This window comes from Xiphophorus couchianus, chromosome 10, assembly GCF_001444195.1.
Source record: "Xiphophorus couchianus chromosome 10, X_couchianus-1.0, whole genome shotgun sequence".
NCBI lineage: Eukaryota > Metazoa > Chordata > Actinopteri > Cyprinodontiformes > Poeciliidae > Xiphophorus > Xiphophorus couchianus.
The window spans coordinates 5,680,994-5,697,212 of NC_040237.1; the positions used below are offsets into that span (position 1 = coordinate 5,680,994).

The 16,219-nt window shown below is 40.4% G+C and overlaps 1 protein-coding gene across 1 annotated transcript in view; it reads right to left on the reverse strand.

Annotated features, from left to right (window-relative positions):
• The window catches only part of prkcea (protein kinase C, epsilon a), a 45,166-nt gene that overhangs the window by 9,322 nt on the left and 19,625 nt on the right, over positions 1–16,219 (reverse strand). Inside the window, exons 3-7 of the mRNA XM_028029462.1 lie at positions 5,793–5,958; positions 5,650–5,684; positions 4,196–4,284; positions 3,518–3,647; positions 1,089–1,231 (exon numbers count right to left, since the gene is read on the reverse strand). Coding sequence (XP_027885263.1) covers positions 1,089–1,231; positions 3,518–3,647; positions 4,196–4,284; positions 5,650–5,684; positions 5,793–5,958 — 563 coding nt within the window. The remainder of the gene's footprint in view (positions 1–1,088; positions 1,232–3,517; positions 3,648–4,195; positions 4,285–5,649; positions 5,685–5,792; positions 5,959–16,219) is intronic.

Genomic DNA, 16,219 nt, shown 5'->3' on the forward strand with positions numbered 1-16,219 from the left:
TATGTGGGGCACTGGACAAGTTAGATGCGCTCGACGCCCAAAACGCTCCAAACGGTTAAAACTTTTGAGTTATTTATATTTACCCTTTCTGTCCTACGTCTTAAAACTAATTGCCCCTTGAGGATAAAAATGATACCTTGTCTCTTATTTGGAGGCCAGAAAAAACTTATTTAGCTTTTTAAGCCATTTGGAGGTGGACGTGCAGGTGCTGTTTGGTTCATCGTTTTGCTGCATAGCCAAAATCCGTTTGAGCTTCAGGTCACAAACTTATGCCTGGACTTCAAGATTTTCTGACAGACAGCAAACAAATAAATGGCCTCCATCTATAACAGCTGGATGTTCCTCCAGGAGCAAAATAGCCCCAGACCATGATTGTGTGACATTCTTTCACATATCTTCCAAAAAGTTCAATTTTTGTTTTATTAGTCAACAAAATATTTTCCCAAAGCTCTTTGGGAATCATTAAGATGCTTTTTGGAAACAGAGAGAAGTGTCTTTGTGTTCTGTTTTTGTCTCAAACCTCTTCCCTAGCTGCAAACTTTGCTGCAGTCTCTTTCTTTTTGCTGAGTCAAGAACGTTGACCTTGTGCTCCAGTACCTCCCAAGTTGTTCTGGGTTATTTCCAAACTGGTAGGATTGTTTCTTATGTGTTGTTGGATTCCCTGAGGTCAGCACATGATCAGTGTTGCTTTTTGAGATTTTACTCAACTGCATGTTGTCTCTTTGTGATTCTACAGGTCTGGACTTAATCAGGTTTAGGTGAAGAAATTGAACTCAGTCAAAAAAAATGTGGTTGATCACATTTAATTTGTGACTTAAAAATGGAAGAGAAATGTTTTTCACACCGGTCCAGGATGAATTTGATTGCTTTTTCCTACATTTTGGATTTACCCAGGTCAAATTTGTCTGGTGATAAGACATGTTTGATGAAACATAATTGTGACAGAAAAGCAAAAGCAGAAGTAGAAATATAAGAAACCACTCAAATTGTTTTTTAAAGGACAGGACTTTGCTGGAGAGTACTTCAGTTTAAATAGCGGATCATCTAGTCATGATGGCGGCGGCTTGGGCCACATTGTATCCAGTTACCTTCCTCCTCTGCTGTGCTGTGCTGGAGATTGTTTCAGGTGTGACTCCCATGTCAGCCAGCACCTTGGCGATTCCTCGGGCGTCCACCCCACAGTTAGGAGCTACATTGGTCTCACAGCGCCGGTGCACGTTCATCTTACACACTGCGAAAACAGCAGGAGGACATGCAAGGAAGTCAGGTTTGACCTGTTGGAAAAAAGGCTTTCTAGCTCCGATATTGGACTGGTGCCGGCTGTGGAGTATGGAAACAGGTCAGAAGTCGGATGCACATAAAACAGGTATCCATCAGGATGCCACTGACACTAGAACACTGTATGTTCATACAGAGTATTGAACTTTCAGAAAATAAACATAAAACACATAGATCACATAAAAACATGATTCAGTAGGGCGTGCCGTGGTGGCGTAGTGGTTAGCGCGGCCCATATTTGGAGGCCTTGAGTCCTCGACGCGGGTTCGACTCCTGGACCCGGCGACATTTGCCCCATGTCTTCCCTCCTCTCCTTCCCCATTCCTGTCAGCCTACTTTTGTAAAAAGGGACACTAGAGCCCACAAAAAGACCCCCTGGAGGGGTAAAAAAAAAACAAACAAAAAAAAACATGATTCAGTGATGTTCTTAGCATGGCTAAGAGGTATATCTGTAATAAACTGTTTCATTTTACCAGTTAATATTTAGTTTATTTTTGCCTAATCAACAGTAAGCTTTAGTACACATTTTCTGCTCGTCACCAACTCCAAATGCAGATAGACTTTTTTAGAAAGTGTCTGTTAGTTCAGCCACCAGCATCAACAGAATGTGAGACATGAATAGACGAAAGATGGTTAAAAAGACACTTTTCTCTCATTACAATATGCGACTGCCGTCACTCCAAAAGACACCAACCAAACACGGTTTTTCAGCTGAAAAAACTCTTGGCAAATGTTGTGTCGCATCTTATTTTAATTGCATGCTTGCCAAAAATAAATATTTCCCTGTCGCATTTTAGAGGTGCTAGATGAGGTCCTGTCTCCAGTCATCACATAACAGAACACTAAATTAAACCCGTCTGTCCAGCACAATATTGTGCAGAACAGCACCGGATAAAATTACATCTCACTTTGTCTGATGTTAATACTGTAGATAAAAAAAACTATTCAACAGATAAACCTTACACGCTATTAATGTTAAAACAAGCAGAAAGAGTTGAGCTTTTCACATGTTGGAATGAACAATCTAGAGAATGTGACATTTTTTTTATTTGATTAAATGATTAATTGTCAGAGTAATCGATAGAATAACTAATTACTGAAATAATCACCGATCTGTTGAGACCTCTTTACATGTTTGTCTGTATCATGTGGTATCATACAGTAAACAGCTGCAGAAACACTGAACTTATTCTCTGCTGCCTCAAAATGTTTCCCTTTAGAAACTCAAGGGTTTGTTTTTGTCAGTATCCTCCATCTTGTCCAAAAACTACACAAATGTATAATTTCTCTTTTAGCCTCCTTTAAAATTTATTACAAATTAACACTGCATCTGGAACCTTTCTGATATCAGCTTCTATAAACTTCAAATTAATTAAATAAAATCCACATTAAATCTATCAGCTGAAGTACTCCACTGCTAAACATAATTTAGCACGTTTGTCCTTAGACCTGTCACAATAAACAATAAATTGATTATTCGCACGATAAATTAAAACAAGTTCAATCATTTTCATTTGCATGATTTATTGTTTTTCTCTTTTCTCTGCTTCTACCAAAAACTGAATGACAAAAGGCTTCAGTTTGGTGCTTTGGTCTCAACTAGCCCTTTTTTGAAGGACAATGTTGTTTACAAAGACTTCATGAGTCATTTCAGTTGTTTTTTTCATTTGTTTATTTGGAATATTTAAAATGTCTTCCAGTTTTATTGTTAGAAGTTCAACCAAATTTAGAGTTTATTAATTTTTCACAACGTGTTCTTGCATTATTATACCTTTACCATCATATAATTTGAAGATTGTCTCAAAACAACAATATTATGGTTTATCCCAATGTCTGGGACAATTTATCATCCAGTAAAATGTGTAATTACGACAGGCCGATGTGTACTGACAGTTCTCTGAAACTGACTGACTGTTCACAAAGCCCACACTGACAAAGCCTGAAGTACAAGATCTGGTACTAGACCTGAGATTTAGGTACGTCCTAAACATGCACTATTCCTAAAAATAGCAAAAAATTACCCAAAACCTGTTTTTGTCACAAAACTACTCAACTTATACGAAACATAAAATTCCTGTATAAAATATTCATTAATTTTAAAAGTAAGATTCAATTACTGCAAACTACAGACAGCAAACAACTCCCTTTGAAGCTGATGATTTGATATTGGCTATTGTTCTGAAGCTTTTATTTAGACTTTTATTTCAGATGGTAAATTTGTGGTTGAGTTGAAACTCACCTTTACACTGAAGGCCCTGCTTCAAGAGGCCCCACAGCAGAGAGCCACAGTGGTCACAGAAGGTAGGCACCTTGTAGTTGTGGATACTGAACTTGTGGGGAATGTTAACACTGAACCCCTTTGAACCCACCTGCAGAGGGAGACACACCCACACAAACACTCAACACAAAGGATTACACAGAGGAATCCTGTGTAATCCTCAACATGTTTGAGGTTGTAACAAACTCTGGATTCATTTTCTATTCATCTTTATTAAGCCTGCAAGAAGCAGAAAAAAGTGGGACATAACCAAAACTTACACAAGCACAAATATCACCATAAATACAGTTGAAATCAGATATTTAGATACACTGAACAATTAGACATAATTTTTTTTCTCCCTGTCTGACAAAATCCAGATAACTTTTTCTGTCTTAGGAACTATTGCCAAAATATTTGTTGTTTTCAAAATCAGAAGCCCAGAATTAGATGTCTTGGCTTTGTAAACTTTTGGTTCACAACATGGAGGCACACTGTGGGCGTATTTCAAGGTATTACAAGGTGCACAAACATTTCTTTTGTGTCACATTTTGGCATTTAAGAAGTAGATGGTCCTGACAGACAGACAAAGAGGGAGAAAAGACGTTTACAGTATATGTAACCACGTGGATTTAACTGCATGCGTTTGCAGACGTTTACCTTCTCGGTTGTGTCGTCCTGCTTCTTCATCCCAGCGCACTTGGTGATGATGAGCATATGGCAGCGCTTGTGGACGACACAGGTACACACTGAAAGCACCAATGCATTGCAATCACTCCTGTGCTGTTGTAATTAAAGTTTGGCAAATACTGATTAATTAAAAAGATGGAAATGAGTTTAAAGAATCTACTATTATTGAAGTAAATGGAAACAATTGGATAAGTGACCAATTTTTTTTATTTTAATATAACAAAATAAATATATCTTAATTCTGTATTGAAAAGTTTTAGATGTTGAAAAGGACTTTTTAAACTAACCAGTATCATGTAATTCCAGCTGGTTCTTTTGGTCTACTTAGTTTTATTTCTTTTGAAAATGTCAAAAATTGTTTTTGCAATGCTGGAAAAGTCTGCTAACCAAAAATACTTATAATACAAAATATTACCAAGAAGTTTTGGTCCAGTTTCTAGAGCAAATATCTTAGTATACCTAAAATACAACTAACTTGGAAGTTACTTCTCAGCAAGATATAGGAGCTTGTTTTAAGCAAAAGAAACGTTATATTTAAAATAATTTGGTTGGTTTATTGGGATGGGATGGATGGATGATCTTAATACACTTATTTTAAGTGTATTAAGATATTTGTACTAGATACTAATCCAAAACTACTTGGTAATATTTTGTGTTTTTGCAGTGAACAATAATTACATAAAGTTTCCTCGTCAGCCAAACAAAAAGGAGATATAGCAACATATCACATTTCTTTAATTCTATAAAAAATGTAAATAATAAAAATAAAACAACATTTTGTATTTTAGAAGTATTTTTAGAAGAGCTGTTCCAAAAAACAGACCTTCCCTGCAGACAATAAATATCCAGAAGCAAACCAACTAAGTTGCAGGAGCTAATCAAGATTCCTTCAGGCTGCTCAGATACTTAAGCCAAACCTTATTTGATAAACATATGAAAAGTACTCTAATTAAAACACTGTAAGCTGTCCCAGAAGAGTTAGAACTATTTAAGTTATCAGTGAGTAGACGCGAAACCCAGGAAGCCCAGATTGAATTACTGATGAGGGCATTTAAGCCTCATCGAATGCCAAATGACTTTCGTGCTGGGGTTTCTAATTCCCACATAATTCTTGGGGGATTTGATGACTCTGGTGTGTCAGGTTGGAGTCTTTGCTGGTAAGAATTTCTACAAACAAACTATCACATGTTTGTGGCACAACCTTCTTCATGCATTAAATGTGCATGTTGTTTTGCAGAAGAGTCCTGCTCTGCATTTTTTAAAGCGTTAAACACTTGGTGTAGTACTGATAATGAATGGCTCCAGAACAAATCACACCCGTCACTCAGCAACATGTAATCCTCTCCCATGTTCCCCGGCTTCAATAATAAATAAAGTGCCATGTTACATGAGAAATTTGGACAGGGTTGGGGAAAAGTACTCACTCTGACACTGGTATCCCTGCTTCCCCAGCACACCCCTATCAGATCACACACAAGAGCAGCCAGCGTTATCAGCCAGGCGGGTTCAAAGAAACTCAACTTCTGATGCAAATGAGCTGCAACAGATGTGCTTATGTGTTGCCTACCAGATAAAATCTCTGCAATGTGAGCAGTAGGTCGGTTGTCTCAGGTAGGTGGCCATGAACTTGTGTCCGTTGACTTGGTGGACGCGTCTTCGGACGGCTCCTTGTCGCCGGCGAGGAGTGATCCTCTCGCGGAAAACCCTCTCCTCATTCTCGTTTGTCCCCGAGGCTGTCGATTAAACACACACAGTCGAGTTTCAGGTGTTTTAAGGGCCACTTCCAAGTCAAGTTTTCGCTCCATGTAGAAGTCAACACTCTCAATTCATTCATTTTAAGTCAACTTTGGTTTTTGAGGGACAAATCCAAGTTAGGTCTCACATCTTTTGCTTCAAGTCCAAGTCAAGAGTCTAGCCTTTAGCCCCGAGTCTCACGTCTTTTGCTTCTAGTCAAAGTCAAGGGCCAAGACTTTGAGGGGTCCAACTCATGTCTTAAATGTCTTGCCCAAAATAAAGTGTCAAGTTTTTCATTTCAGTGTCTTTAACTCTGTGCATAAAACAAGTCTCAAGTATATGAGACTTGTTTTATGCACAAGTGCTGGGAGTGAAACACAAGTCAAGTTTCACCTTTTTTTTAAAGTCCAAGTCAGGTCTCAAGTCCCATTGAAGTATTTACTGAAACCATGACATGAACTGCTGTAAATAAGCTTGAAATGAATTGGAGTAATAGTTTTTGGCATAACTTCACTTCAGCTTTATATTTCTCTTAAAAAAACTTTTTATATAGTCTTTTTTGGTGTTTTATGTTTAGGTCCCACCATCTAACATCTTTATTTAGTGTCATTTGTTTACATTTTGGTATACATTAATGACATATTCAATGATTTTTTTATTGTCACACCGCCTTTGCTTGTTTGTGGTACAAAATTTGGACTCAGGTCCCAGATTAAGAAATTTAATACACAAATAAAACTAAATAAATAAACTATAAAGTAATTCATGTGATATATACAGTAGATATGCATACTAAAAACACGTGTGTAAATAATTTATGAGATGGTGCAGCTTGAGTTCAGCAGCCTGATGGCGGTGAATCAGACAAAACACATAAAATCCAAGTAGAAAAACAGTTTGCTTTTTAATTGTGAAACTACAAAAAAAATGTAAATTAATCATTTTTATAACTTAGAATGTAAGTGTAGATTGAGCAATTTTAAAACGTATGCAAAAACATAGCAAACAACATTGTTATATTAAACTACAATAAAATACAGGCAAAATGCCTTTTAAAATGCATCTATGTACAACTGTATTAAAAACATTTTTAGAATTGTGAGAGATAGAGAAGTTATTTTGTTCTGACATAATCCAAAAGCATTTATTGCAGACATCAGCTTGAGGGACAGCCATGTGATCATTAATCTGCAGCTCACAAGAACAGATTGTTCTGAGCCATTGTTAGCACAGCTTCAATGAACTTCCCAAGGCTATAAATCAAACGCACCCTTTCACAGGAGAATGTGCATCCTTAGCAGAGGTGTACGCTGTCTGTGCCTTACGTAATGGCTTAATTACATGAGAGAAAGACTCAAACACCATACCACAGGTCTGATTTAAGTTTTGAGTCAATAACCACTTTTACATGGACATAAATAATCAGAATAAATAAAAATGTACCATGTAAGCAATTCTGCTCATTCTGAATAAAACTGTAATCTGGATGAGAGGGGTAGTTTATGCCGGTTCATAACCCGAACGCTGTGCATGTCAACACTTATAATCATGTCATTTTGATGGGAGGTGGGGGACATGGAGTCTGAGTGGACCGTGTTCCGTGCCTCCATTGTCGAGGCGGCCGATCGGAGCTGTGGCCGCAAGGTTGTCGGTGCCTGTCGCGGCGGCAACCCTCAAACCCGCTGGTGGACACCTTCGGTGAGGGATGCCGTCAGGCTGAAGAAGGAGTCCTATCGGGCCTTTTTGGCTTGTGGGACTCCGGAAGCAGCTGATGGGTACCGGCGGGCGAAGCGGCATGCGGCTCGGGCGGTTGCTGAGGCAAAAACTTGGGCGTGGGAGGAGTTTGGAGAGGCCATGGAGAAAGACTTCCGTACGGCTTCAAGGCAATTCTGGTCCACCATCCGGCGTCTCAGGGGGGGGAAGCGGTGCAGCACCAGCACTGTTTATAGTGGGGATGGTGTGCTGCTGACCTCTACTCGGGACGTTGTGGGCCGGTGGGCAGAGTACTTCGAAGACCTCCTCAATCCCACCAACATGCCTTCCACTGAGGAAGCGGAGCCTGGGGACTCTGGGTTGGGCTCTCCAATCTCTGGGGGCGAGGTCGCCGAGGTGGTTAAAAAGCTCCTCGGTGGCAAGGCCCCGGGGGTGGATGAGATCCGCCCGGAGTTCCTTAAGGCTCTGGATGTTGTAGGGTTGTGTTGGTTGACGCGACTCTGCAATATCGCATGGACATCGGGGGCAGTTCCCCTGGATTGGCAGACTGGGGTGGTGGTCCCCCTGTTCAAAAAGGGGGACCGGAGGGTGTGCTCCAATTATAGAGGGGTCACACTCTTAAGCCTCCCTGGCAAGGTCTATTCAGGGGTCCTGGAGAGGAGGGTCCGTCGGATAGTCGAACCTCGGATTCAGGAAGAGCAGTGTGGTTTTCGTCCTGGTCGTGGAACACTGGACCAGCTCTACACCCTCGGCAGGATCCTGGAGGGTGCATGGGAGTTCGCCCAACCAGTCTACATGTGTTTTGTGGACTTGGAGAAGGCGTTCGACCGTGTCCCTCGGGGAGCCCTGTGGGGGGTTCTCCGGGAGTATGGGGTACCGGGCCCTTTGATACGGGCTGTCAGGTCCCTGTATGACCGGTGTCAGAGTCTGGTCCGCATTGCCGGCAGTAAGTCGGGCTCGTTTCCGGTGAGAGTTGGACTCCGCCAGGGCTGCCCTTTGTCACCGATTCTGTTCATCACTTTCATGGACAGAATTTCTAGGCGCAGCCAAGGTGTTGAGGGGATCCGATTTGGTGGCCTTAGGATCTCATCTCTGCTTTTCGCAGACGATGTGGTCCTTTTGGCTTCATCAGATCGTGATCTGCAGCTCTCGCTGGAGCGGTTCGCAGCCGAGTGTGAAGCGGCCGGGATGGGGATCAGTGCCTCCAAATCCGAGGCCATGGTCTTGAGCCGGAAAAGGGTAGAGTGCCTTCTCCGGGTCAGGGGAGGTGTCCTGCCCCAAGTGGAGGAGTTTAAGTATCTCGGGATCTTGCTCACGAATGGGGGAAGAAGGGAGCGGGAGATCGACAGGCGGATTGGCGCAGCGTCTGCTGTCAAGCGGGCGCTGTACCGGTCCGTCGTGGTGAAGAGAGAGCTGAGCCAAAAAGCGAAGCTCTCGATTTACCGGTCGATCTACGTTCCCACCCTCATCTATGGTCATGAGCTTTGGGTCATGACCGAAAGAACGAGATCGCGGATACAAGCGGCCGAAATGGGTTTTCTCCGCAGGGTGGCTGGGCTCTCCCTTAGAGATAGGGTGAGAAGCTCAGTCATCCGGGAGGGACTCAGAGTAGAGCCGCTGCTCCTTCACATCGAGAGGAGCCAGTTGAGGTGGCTTGGGCATCTGGTCAGGATGCCTCCTGGACGCCTCCCTGGTGAGGTGTTCCGGGCACGTCCCACCGGGAGGAGGCCCCGGGGAAGACCCAGGACACGCTGGAGAGACTATGTCTCTCGGCTGGCCTGGGAACGCCTCGGGATTCCCCCGGAAGAGCTAGAAGAAGTGGCCGGGGAGAGGGAAGTCTGGGCCTCCCTTCTGAAGCTGCTACCCCCGCGACCCGACCTCGGATAAGCGGAAGAAGATGGATGGATGGATGGATGGATGGATTTTGATAGCTGCAAACTGACTTTACTGCGCATGTGTGCCCTATGTCAACTTGACGTAAATCAGACTTCGGTGGCTAGACGATATATTGTGGAAGCCAAACCGGTCAGTTGATCTCTCATCCTGTAACGAAGGAAGACCAACAGCATACTGCTTAGTCTGTAGCTTAATTAGTGAGTGCAGAAACGTCTCAACCGTTATCAGAGCCCGGCTCGGGTTCATTCTGGGAACTCAGGAGACAGAATGAAGACACTACTGCGTTTGTTTGTTTTTATGTTCAGGACAGAGAAACACAACTTTTGTGGGTTTCTAGGAAATTTTAAAATTCTGTCAGCTATGTCAACTGTGTCAGTGCTTCTATTATGTATAAAGGCTGGTGTATGTAATTTAGGTTTGAATATATTTGAATATGATCAAGTAATTCTGCGCATCTAAACAGTTTTTGTCACTTAAGCAAAACTTTTGTGACTTAAGTGCGACTCAAGTAAAAAAAAAGTCTTAAATTTTTACTGAGTCTTGAGACTGCTTTTTTTTGGCAACTTAAAAAGTATGACTTGAGACTAAGCAAAGTCTTCACTCTTTGTATCTGCAACTTAACTACATCTCACCTACAGCTGTAAATAATTATTTTAGTAATCGATTATTCTCTGGTAAAAATTAACACATCCTGCACATTTTTAATTTAATCACGTAACCCTTTCTTGCACAATATTAGAAACACATTAAAAGATGCAAAATAAATAATTCAATTCCTTTTTTAAATAAGGCAATAAATATTTTATTGACTAAAATGCAGTAGCAATCCTTCAGTGAATACTTTGTGATTTGTAGCAAAGGATGCAGCTAAAAAAATACTTCTAACATCAAGATGTGAAAAACTCAGCCATTTCTGCTTAACCTAACACTCGATAGGGCTGACCTGTCGATTATTTTTTATCTATTAACTGATTGATGATTTGAATTTAAAAGGTGCTTAATGGGAGATGTTTGTTTTTTTGTTTTTTTTTTACAGAATTTGATCCCGGTGATGCTAAAACCGCCACTGGAGGAGTTCAGATTTACACATAAAAAAGGATTTATTTTATCTTGAATGCAAAATGTATGTATTATGTGTACAGTTTTGGCTTAATAGGTGCTATAAGAAAACTGTTCATTTTGAGTCTGCATGCTCTAGGTATGAATTAATCAATTACTTGACGATTCTTTCAATAATTCATTCATCACAATTAATGTGATTAATTCTTTCAGCCCTAAACTCACCACAAATCTTTTTTCACAACTTAAATGTGAGTCAAGCTCTCAGACTCGAGTCCTTATCTCTAATTCAGCCACAAACTTTCTTCCAACCACTCTTTTTATTCTTAGCACAACGGTTTGTAAAAATCGGGATTAGGCATCATGTTGCTCAGGATGTTTAATCATTCAATGTCTCCTCTTCCTCCTCAGTCCTTCCTCCCTCTTTAAAAAAGACGCCCCACACTTACCGGAGGCCTATGCATATATATACGTGTGGAAAGCTATTTATGCTGCCGTGTGTGGGCACCAAAACGAAGGACAGCATATTAAAATACTCCTCCTCGATGAACAACATCCAACCAGTCCTTTTTACTTCCTCTCTGCATCCCCCCGATAGATAAATGCTTTCGAAGAGTAACCTTAAGACAAGAGAACCACCTCCACTCTAACTCCCACACACACTCCTTCCCTCGGCGCTCCTGTCCTAGTTAGCCTTTCTCTCACTCCGCCAGCTTCTCTCTCCGGGGTACGCTGTAGATGTGGTTACTGCTGAGCCTCTCCACAGTTCGATTACAGACAGGATGTCTAGGGAGTTTGTGTATGTGGACACGGGTGTAAATCTGTATTCCTGTATCTGTGTGTGATGCACGTTGGTTGGAGGGGAGCAGCAGCTAAATAGTCCATTACGGAATTAATTTTGCTTTACATAATACATCGTCCATATGTCTCGGACACACACACGTACACACACACGCTGAGTAGTAGAGGAGAAGAGGCCTAACAACTGGTAAGAGTTAATGTCTTGGAGACGGCCGTACTCTGGACCTGAAGAACAACCATCTGGGAGACGGTCGCCAAATAAACAGAAACACGAATGTCCAACTCTGACAAAAACAAGCAAGAAGCCGACAGCAACATCAAAGCAGAAGCTTTATAGAAACAAAATGGATTTTCAAAGGACAATGAATCTACAGTAAACCTTGTGATGCGGTTGTCTGATATTATCTGTATTCCCCGAGCACCACACTTCATTACATGAGAAGAAACTATGTGCCACGTGATCGTAATAATAAAATGCCACAATGTGTCTCGTCAAAGTGAAGTCAGTCTCACAAAGCTTGTGACTTTTCCACAGATGTAAAGGTAGATGTTTTTTGAAATCTTGAAACCTGGTCTCTATAATTGAGATTCTGATTCTAAAGCAAGAAAAAGAGAATTTCTGACTTTGCTATGTTGCATTGAGCTCACAAACTGAGATCATCAGACTTGGTGACAACCAGCTAATCTGTTTGATCGAGACTTTTCATACACAATGAAGGCAACACAAAGTGTTTTACAGAAACAAGAAGCTGTAATAAAAGAAAAAACGTCTACATGCATCATCATTCATGGATGGATGAACAAATGGGGAGATGGACAGACGAATGGACCATTCAGGCAGCTATCCTGCAGCTTCACATTGTTTTCATTCTGAGCAACAACAGAACATGGGTCACTTTCTTAAAAAACTCATGTTTTATTTAAGCAATTTTAATGTCAAAGTTTGCTCTTTAGTATCTGCTATGGACTTCATTAAGAAGAAAAAAACATGGTTGGTAAAAGATTAGCACTTTGTGTTGCACCTTTCATTTATAAAAGATTTTAATTAGCCAGTATGTTTTTTAATGGCATGTCACTGTGAGACTTTATTTAACTGCATCAACCTCGACCTTGAAAATCACATTTGTGCCATTTTTGTATTGTGGTCAAAATCACTTACAGGACCGAACTATGGAGACCCAGCTGTACTTTTTTATGTCAACCAAAAAAAAATGTGATTCTTAATTTTACAACATTTTGATTTGATCTCGTAAATCCAGTACTTGCTATATAAACAACCAAACAATAGTATGTACCACATTAAAGCCGTATAATGTGCCGAGATACAGCGGTCTGATTGAAAATCTGATTAAATCAACACAGGTCTTTAACGACAATGCATTATTGCACTTAGAAGAAAGATATCACTAACGTATAAGCCTTAGCAAGCAGAAAGAAAGCCAGCAAAATTACACATGATGAATAAAAGAAGAAAAGGTTTCTGTAGTTTCATAAATATTAGTATTATCTTGACAATTTTGTGCTACCCAAAAAAAGAAAAAGATAAAGGTGAAATATGGCTTCTACATTTCTGCTGTGGTTTTAGAGACGACAGATATTTGGTGTTAGTAAAAATGCATCTTAAAAAGTCACATTTCAGAGTTTCTATGGAAATAATCTCTGAATTCCCAAACAATTTGTTTAGTTTTGGTTTAGTTCAAGTAACTGAGTGCATCGCATCTGCAAAAAAATCTCTGAATATTCTCAGTTTAAGTGATATTATAGGTGTGTTCATCTTTGGAACAACAGATGTAGTGGGAGAGAGAGAAAAGTGGAGAAATAAGAAGCAGAGAAAGATGTCCTTCCAGTTTCTAAAGCTGCAGAGAACAGATTGCACCAGGGGGAAAAAAAATAAATCTGCTAAAAATACCACGTCTTCCTCTACTTCTCACCCTCCATCTCTGCAATCATTACTCCTTTCCTTCCACCAGCACACACATACTAACACATACACACACCATTTGTTTTTATCAGCATGCATTAACGTGACGAGCTCCTGAGCCGGCTGAACTGAAGAGAAAAAGTTCAGGAGTGGGCGGAGAGTGGGTTGTGAGGTCACCACAGAGTGGCCAATCATCCATGAGGAGGGCAAGACATGGACGCCCGAGTCTGCTGCTGCTCCTGCAGTGTGTGTGTGTGTGTGTGTGTGTGGAGGGGAGTGTGTATGTGTATGTGTGGTAATCCCTGGTTCAATATCACCTTCTATTTTAAGAATCTGCTCGGTTTCTCGTCTCCTGTCTTTGTCCGCATTTAAACAGAGCGATATCCTCTGCAGAAGCAATCTGCCGGGCCTCTCTGCTGCGTTCTCATCTGGTCAGGTTATCCAAGCACCATCACAAAAAAAAAAAACCTACACACACACACACACAGACGCTGAGTGCAAGGCAGAGAACGTTTCTATTTATAACCAGGTGCAAGGATGCATGTGCGCGGGCAAAAACCGCTCTTATCGGGTGGCATGTGACCGAGGGAATTTGTGTGGACAGAGAGAGGCATTCTGGATGTTTACATGTTTATTTAATGGAAACAGAAGAGACAGAGAAAGGAGGAGTAATAAGGACGGATCTAGGAATGCTTTTTAGGAATGCGCACCTTTTATAAATCCTGCCCTTCAGGAAGTGAGCTGACAACTTTCAGGGTGTTTGTTATTTGTGTTATCCAGCAACCACTTGGGGGCAGCGGAAACAAGCCACGGCCACAAACGTAACATCACAAATGTAACATCACAAACGTATCATCAGCCTTTTTGGGCTCGTTTTTGAAAGTGAAGTTGCTCATTTGGGCTTGGGAATAAGCAGACTCATAATAAATCCCAGAATTTGTCTGTCATTAAGGTAGTTTTAGTGAGGCTCTCCCTGTCCATCATTTTGGGGATGATCCATCCAGCTCTGTCTTTGTTAATGTCAAGTTAATCTATTACCTGTGAATTATGTCGAGCTTCACGTTGCGCTCCAGAAATTTCAAACATCGAGACTAATATGAACAGTGCAGTAAACGTAAAAACAGCCACGAATGAACGAGTCTGTAAAGTTGTGTAGCTAAACACCGTTATAATTATTAATATTAAGATAAGTGTCACAAATCTGTGCAGCCATCTGAGTCGTGGAGCCGCAGGAGGAGCTCTGCGCTCCGACACCAAACGCAGGGCCGTAACGCACAACTTAGAGTTTTTCAGACAATAGTGGACCACACAAATTACTAACGTTTTTTTTTTTGTACTGTTGTAACCATCAAAAAATCTCTTCTTCAGCTCAACCTTATAAGTGGAGATACATTGTTGATGTTACCATTATAAAATAGCTTACAATTAAGTATTGGCAAAGATCCATGTTATTGATCTTTGCCAATACTCAGGTGGCGGAGCAATGTTGTTAGCAGCTGATGAAAGTAACTTAAAAAGTTACTTTTAATGTAACTTAGTTACTTTCCAAATCAAGTAGTCAGTAATCTAACCAAGTTACTTTTTACCACAGTAAAAGTTAAATATTTTATGGTCTTTTTCTTTAACACATCTTCACCAACGGTATCGATAAGCAAATGGTACAGGAAGTAAAATAAAGCAATTGACTGTTTAGATAAACTACAAGCTGGTAATGTAGCTGAAAAATCCCATTTGAAATTAATAATTAACCCTTTATGACTCAGTATTTACTGATGGGTTTATTGTCCTTACAGCGGACAGGTTCCCACATAAAGGCAGAATTCAGCGCTGCTACATGTCTTTAATTTTATAGCTTATCTATATGAATAAAATGTACATTTAGACCAGACGTAGTTTATTGCTACATAAATAAAATATGAGATCTAAATGAAAAGAACTTCTCATAAGAGACACTTATTTGTAATTATGAACCACATTTTGAGTGATGTTATTCATGCAGACTGACAATTCCAATCAATTAATCAAACCGCTTACATAAAAGCCAGAATAATTCATTTTTATTTGCTTTTCAAATGGATCAAAACATATTGTTCTCTTTGCATCAGAGCGCTTTCTAAGCAAGCTACTTCGTCCGTCACTTATTTGGATAACACACATTCAAGAAGATTGTTATGCTGTCTCATTTACTGAAATTGACTAAATCCCTGAAGCTATTCAAAGAAAAGAGTTTAAATTCAGTCTCTCAATTACCAATCTAATTGGAGGCTCACCTGTGGATCTATTTTAAAGCCACACCTGAAATGAACTGCTTTCTTGTTTCGGAATGTCAAAAGAAATCAATGAATTTATCAGGAAGAGAATTGTGGAGCTGCAAAAGTCTGGTTCATCCTTGGGAACAATTTATCGATGCATGGAAATGCCGCGTTAATCTATTCAAACAATTATATGTGTCATAATGAAAATGTCCAACCATCATACTGCTCAAGAAGAAGACAGGTTCTTGATCCAAAATGTACAAATCTACCTCAGAATAAAAGATTTTCTGAAAATGCGGCTGAAGCTGGTAAGACAGTTCAAACTTCTGGTTTCAACTAAATGTGTATAATGTTTATTCTTCTTGAGGGAAAGATAAGGCTTCTCTCCTGCTACAGAGAGAAGCAGGAGAGATCTGTATGCGCAGGAGAGAAGCGCACACACATCCAAATTGCACAAACGTGAGACTGAAAGAAGTTTTTGGTTTTGTGGTGGATATTAACATATAAATGCATTGTTTTTATTCCGCTTATAGGGAATTAAAATTTCGAAGGATAAACAGTACATTTTTAAATATTCCTAATATTCCTAATAAGCCATGAGACTCACAACATGAT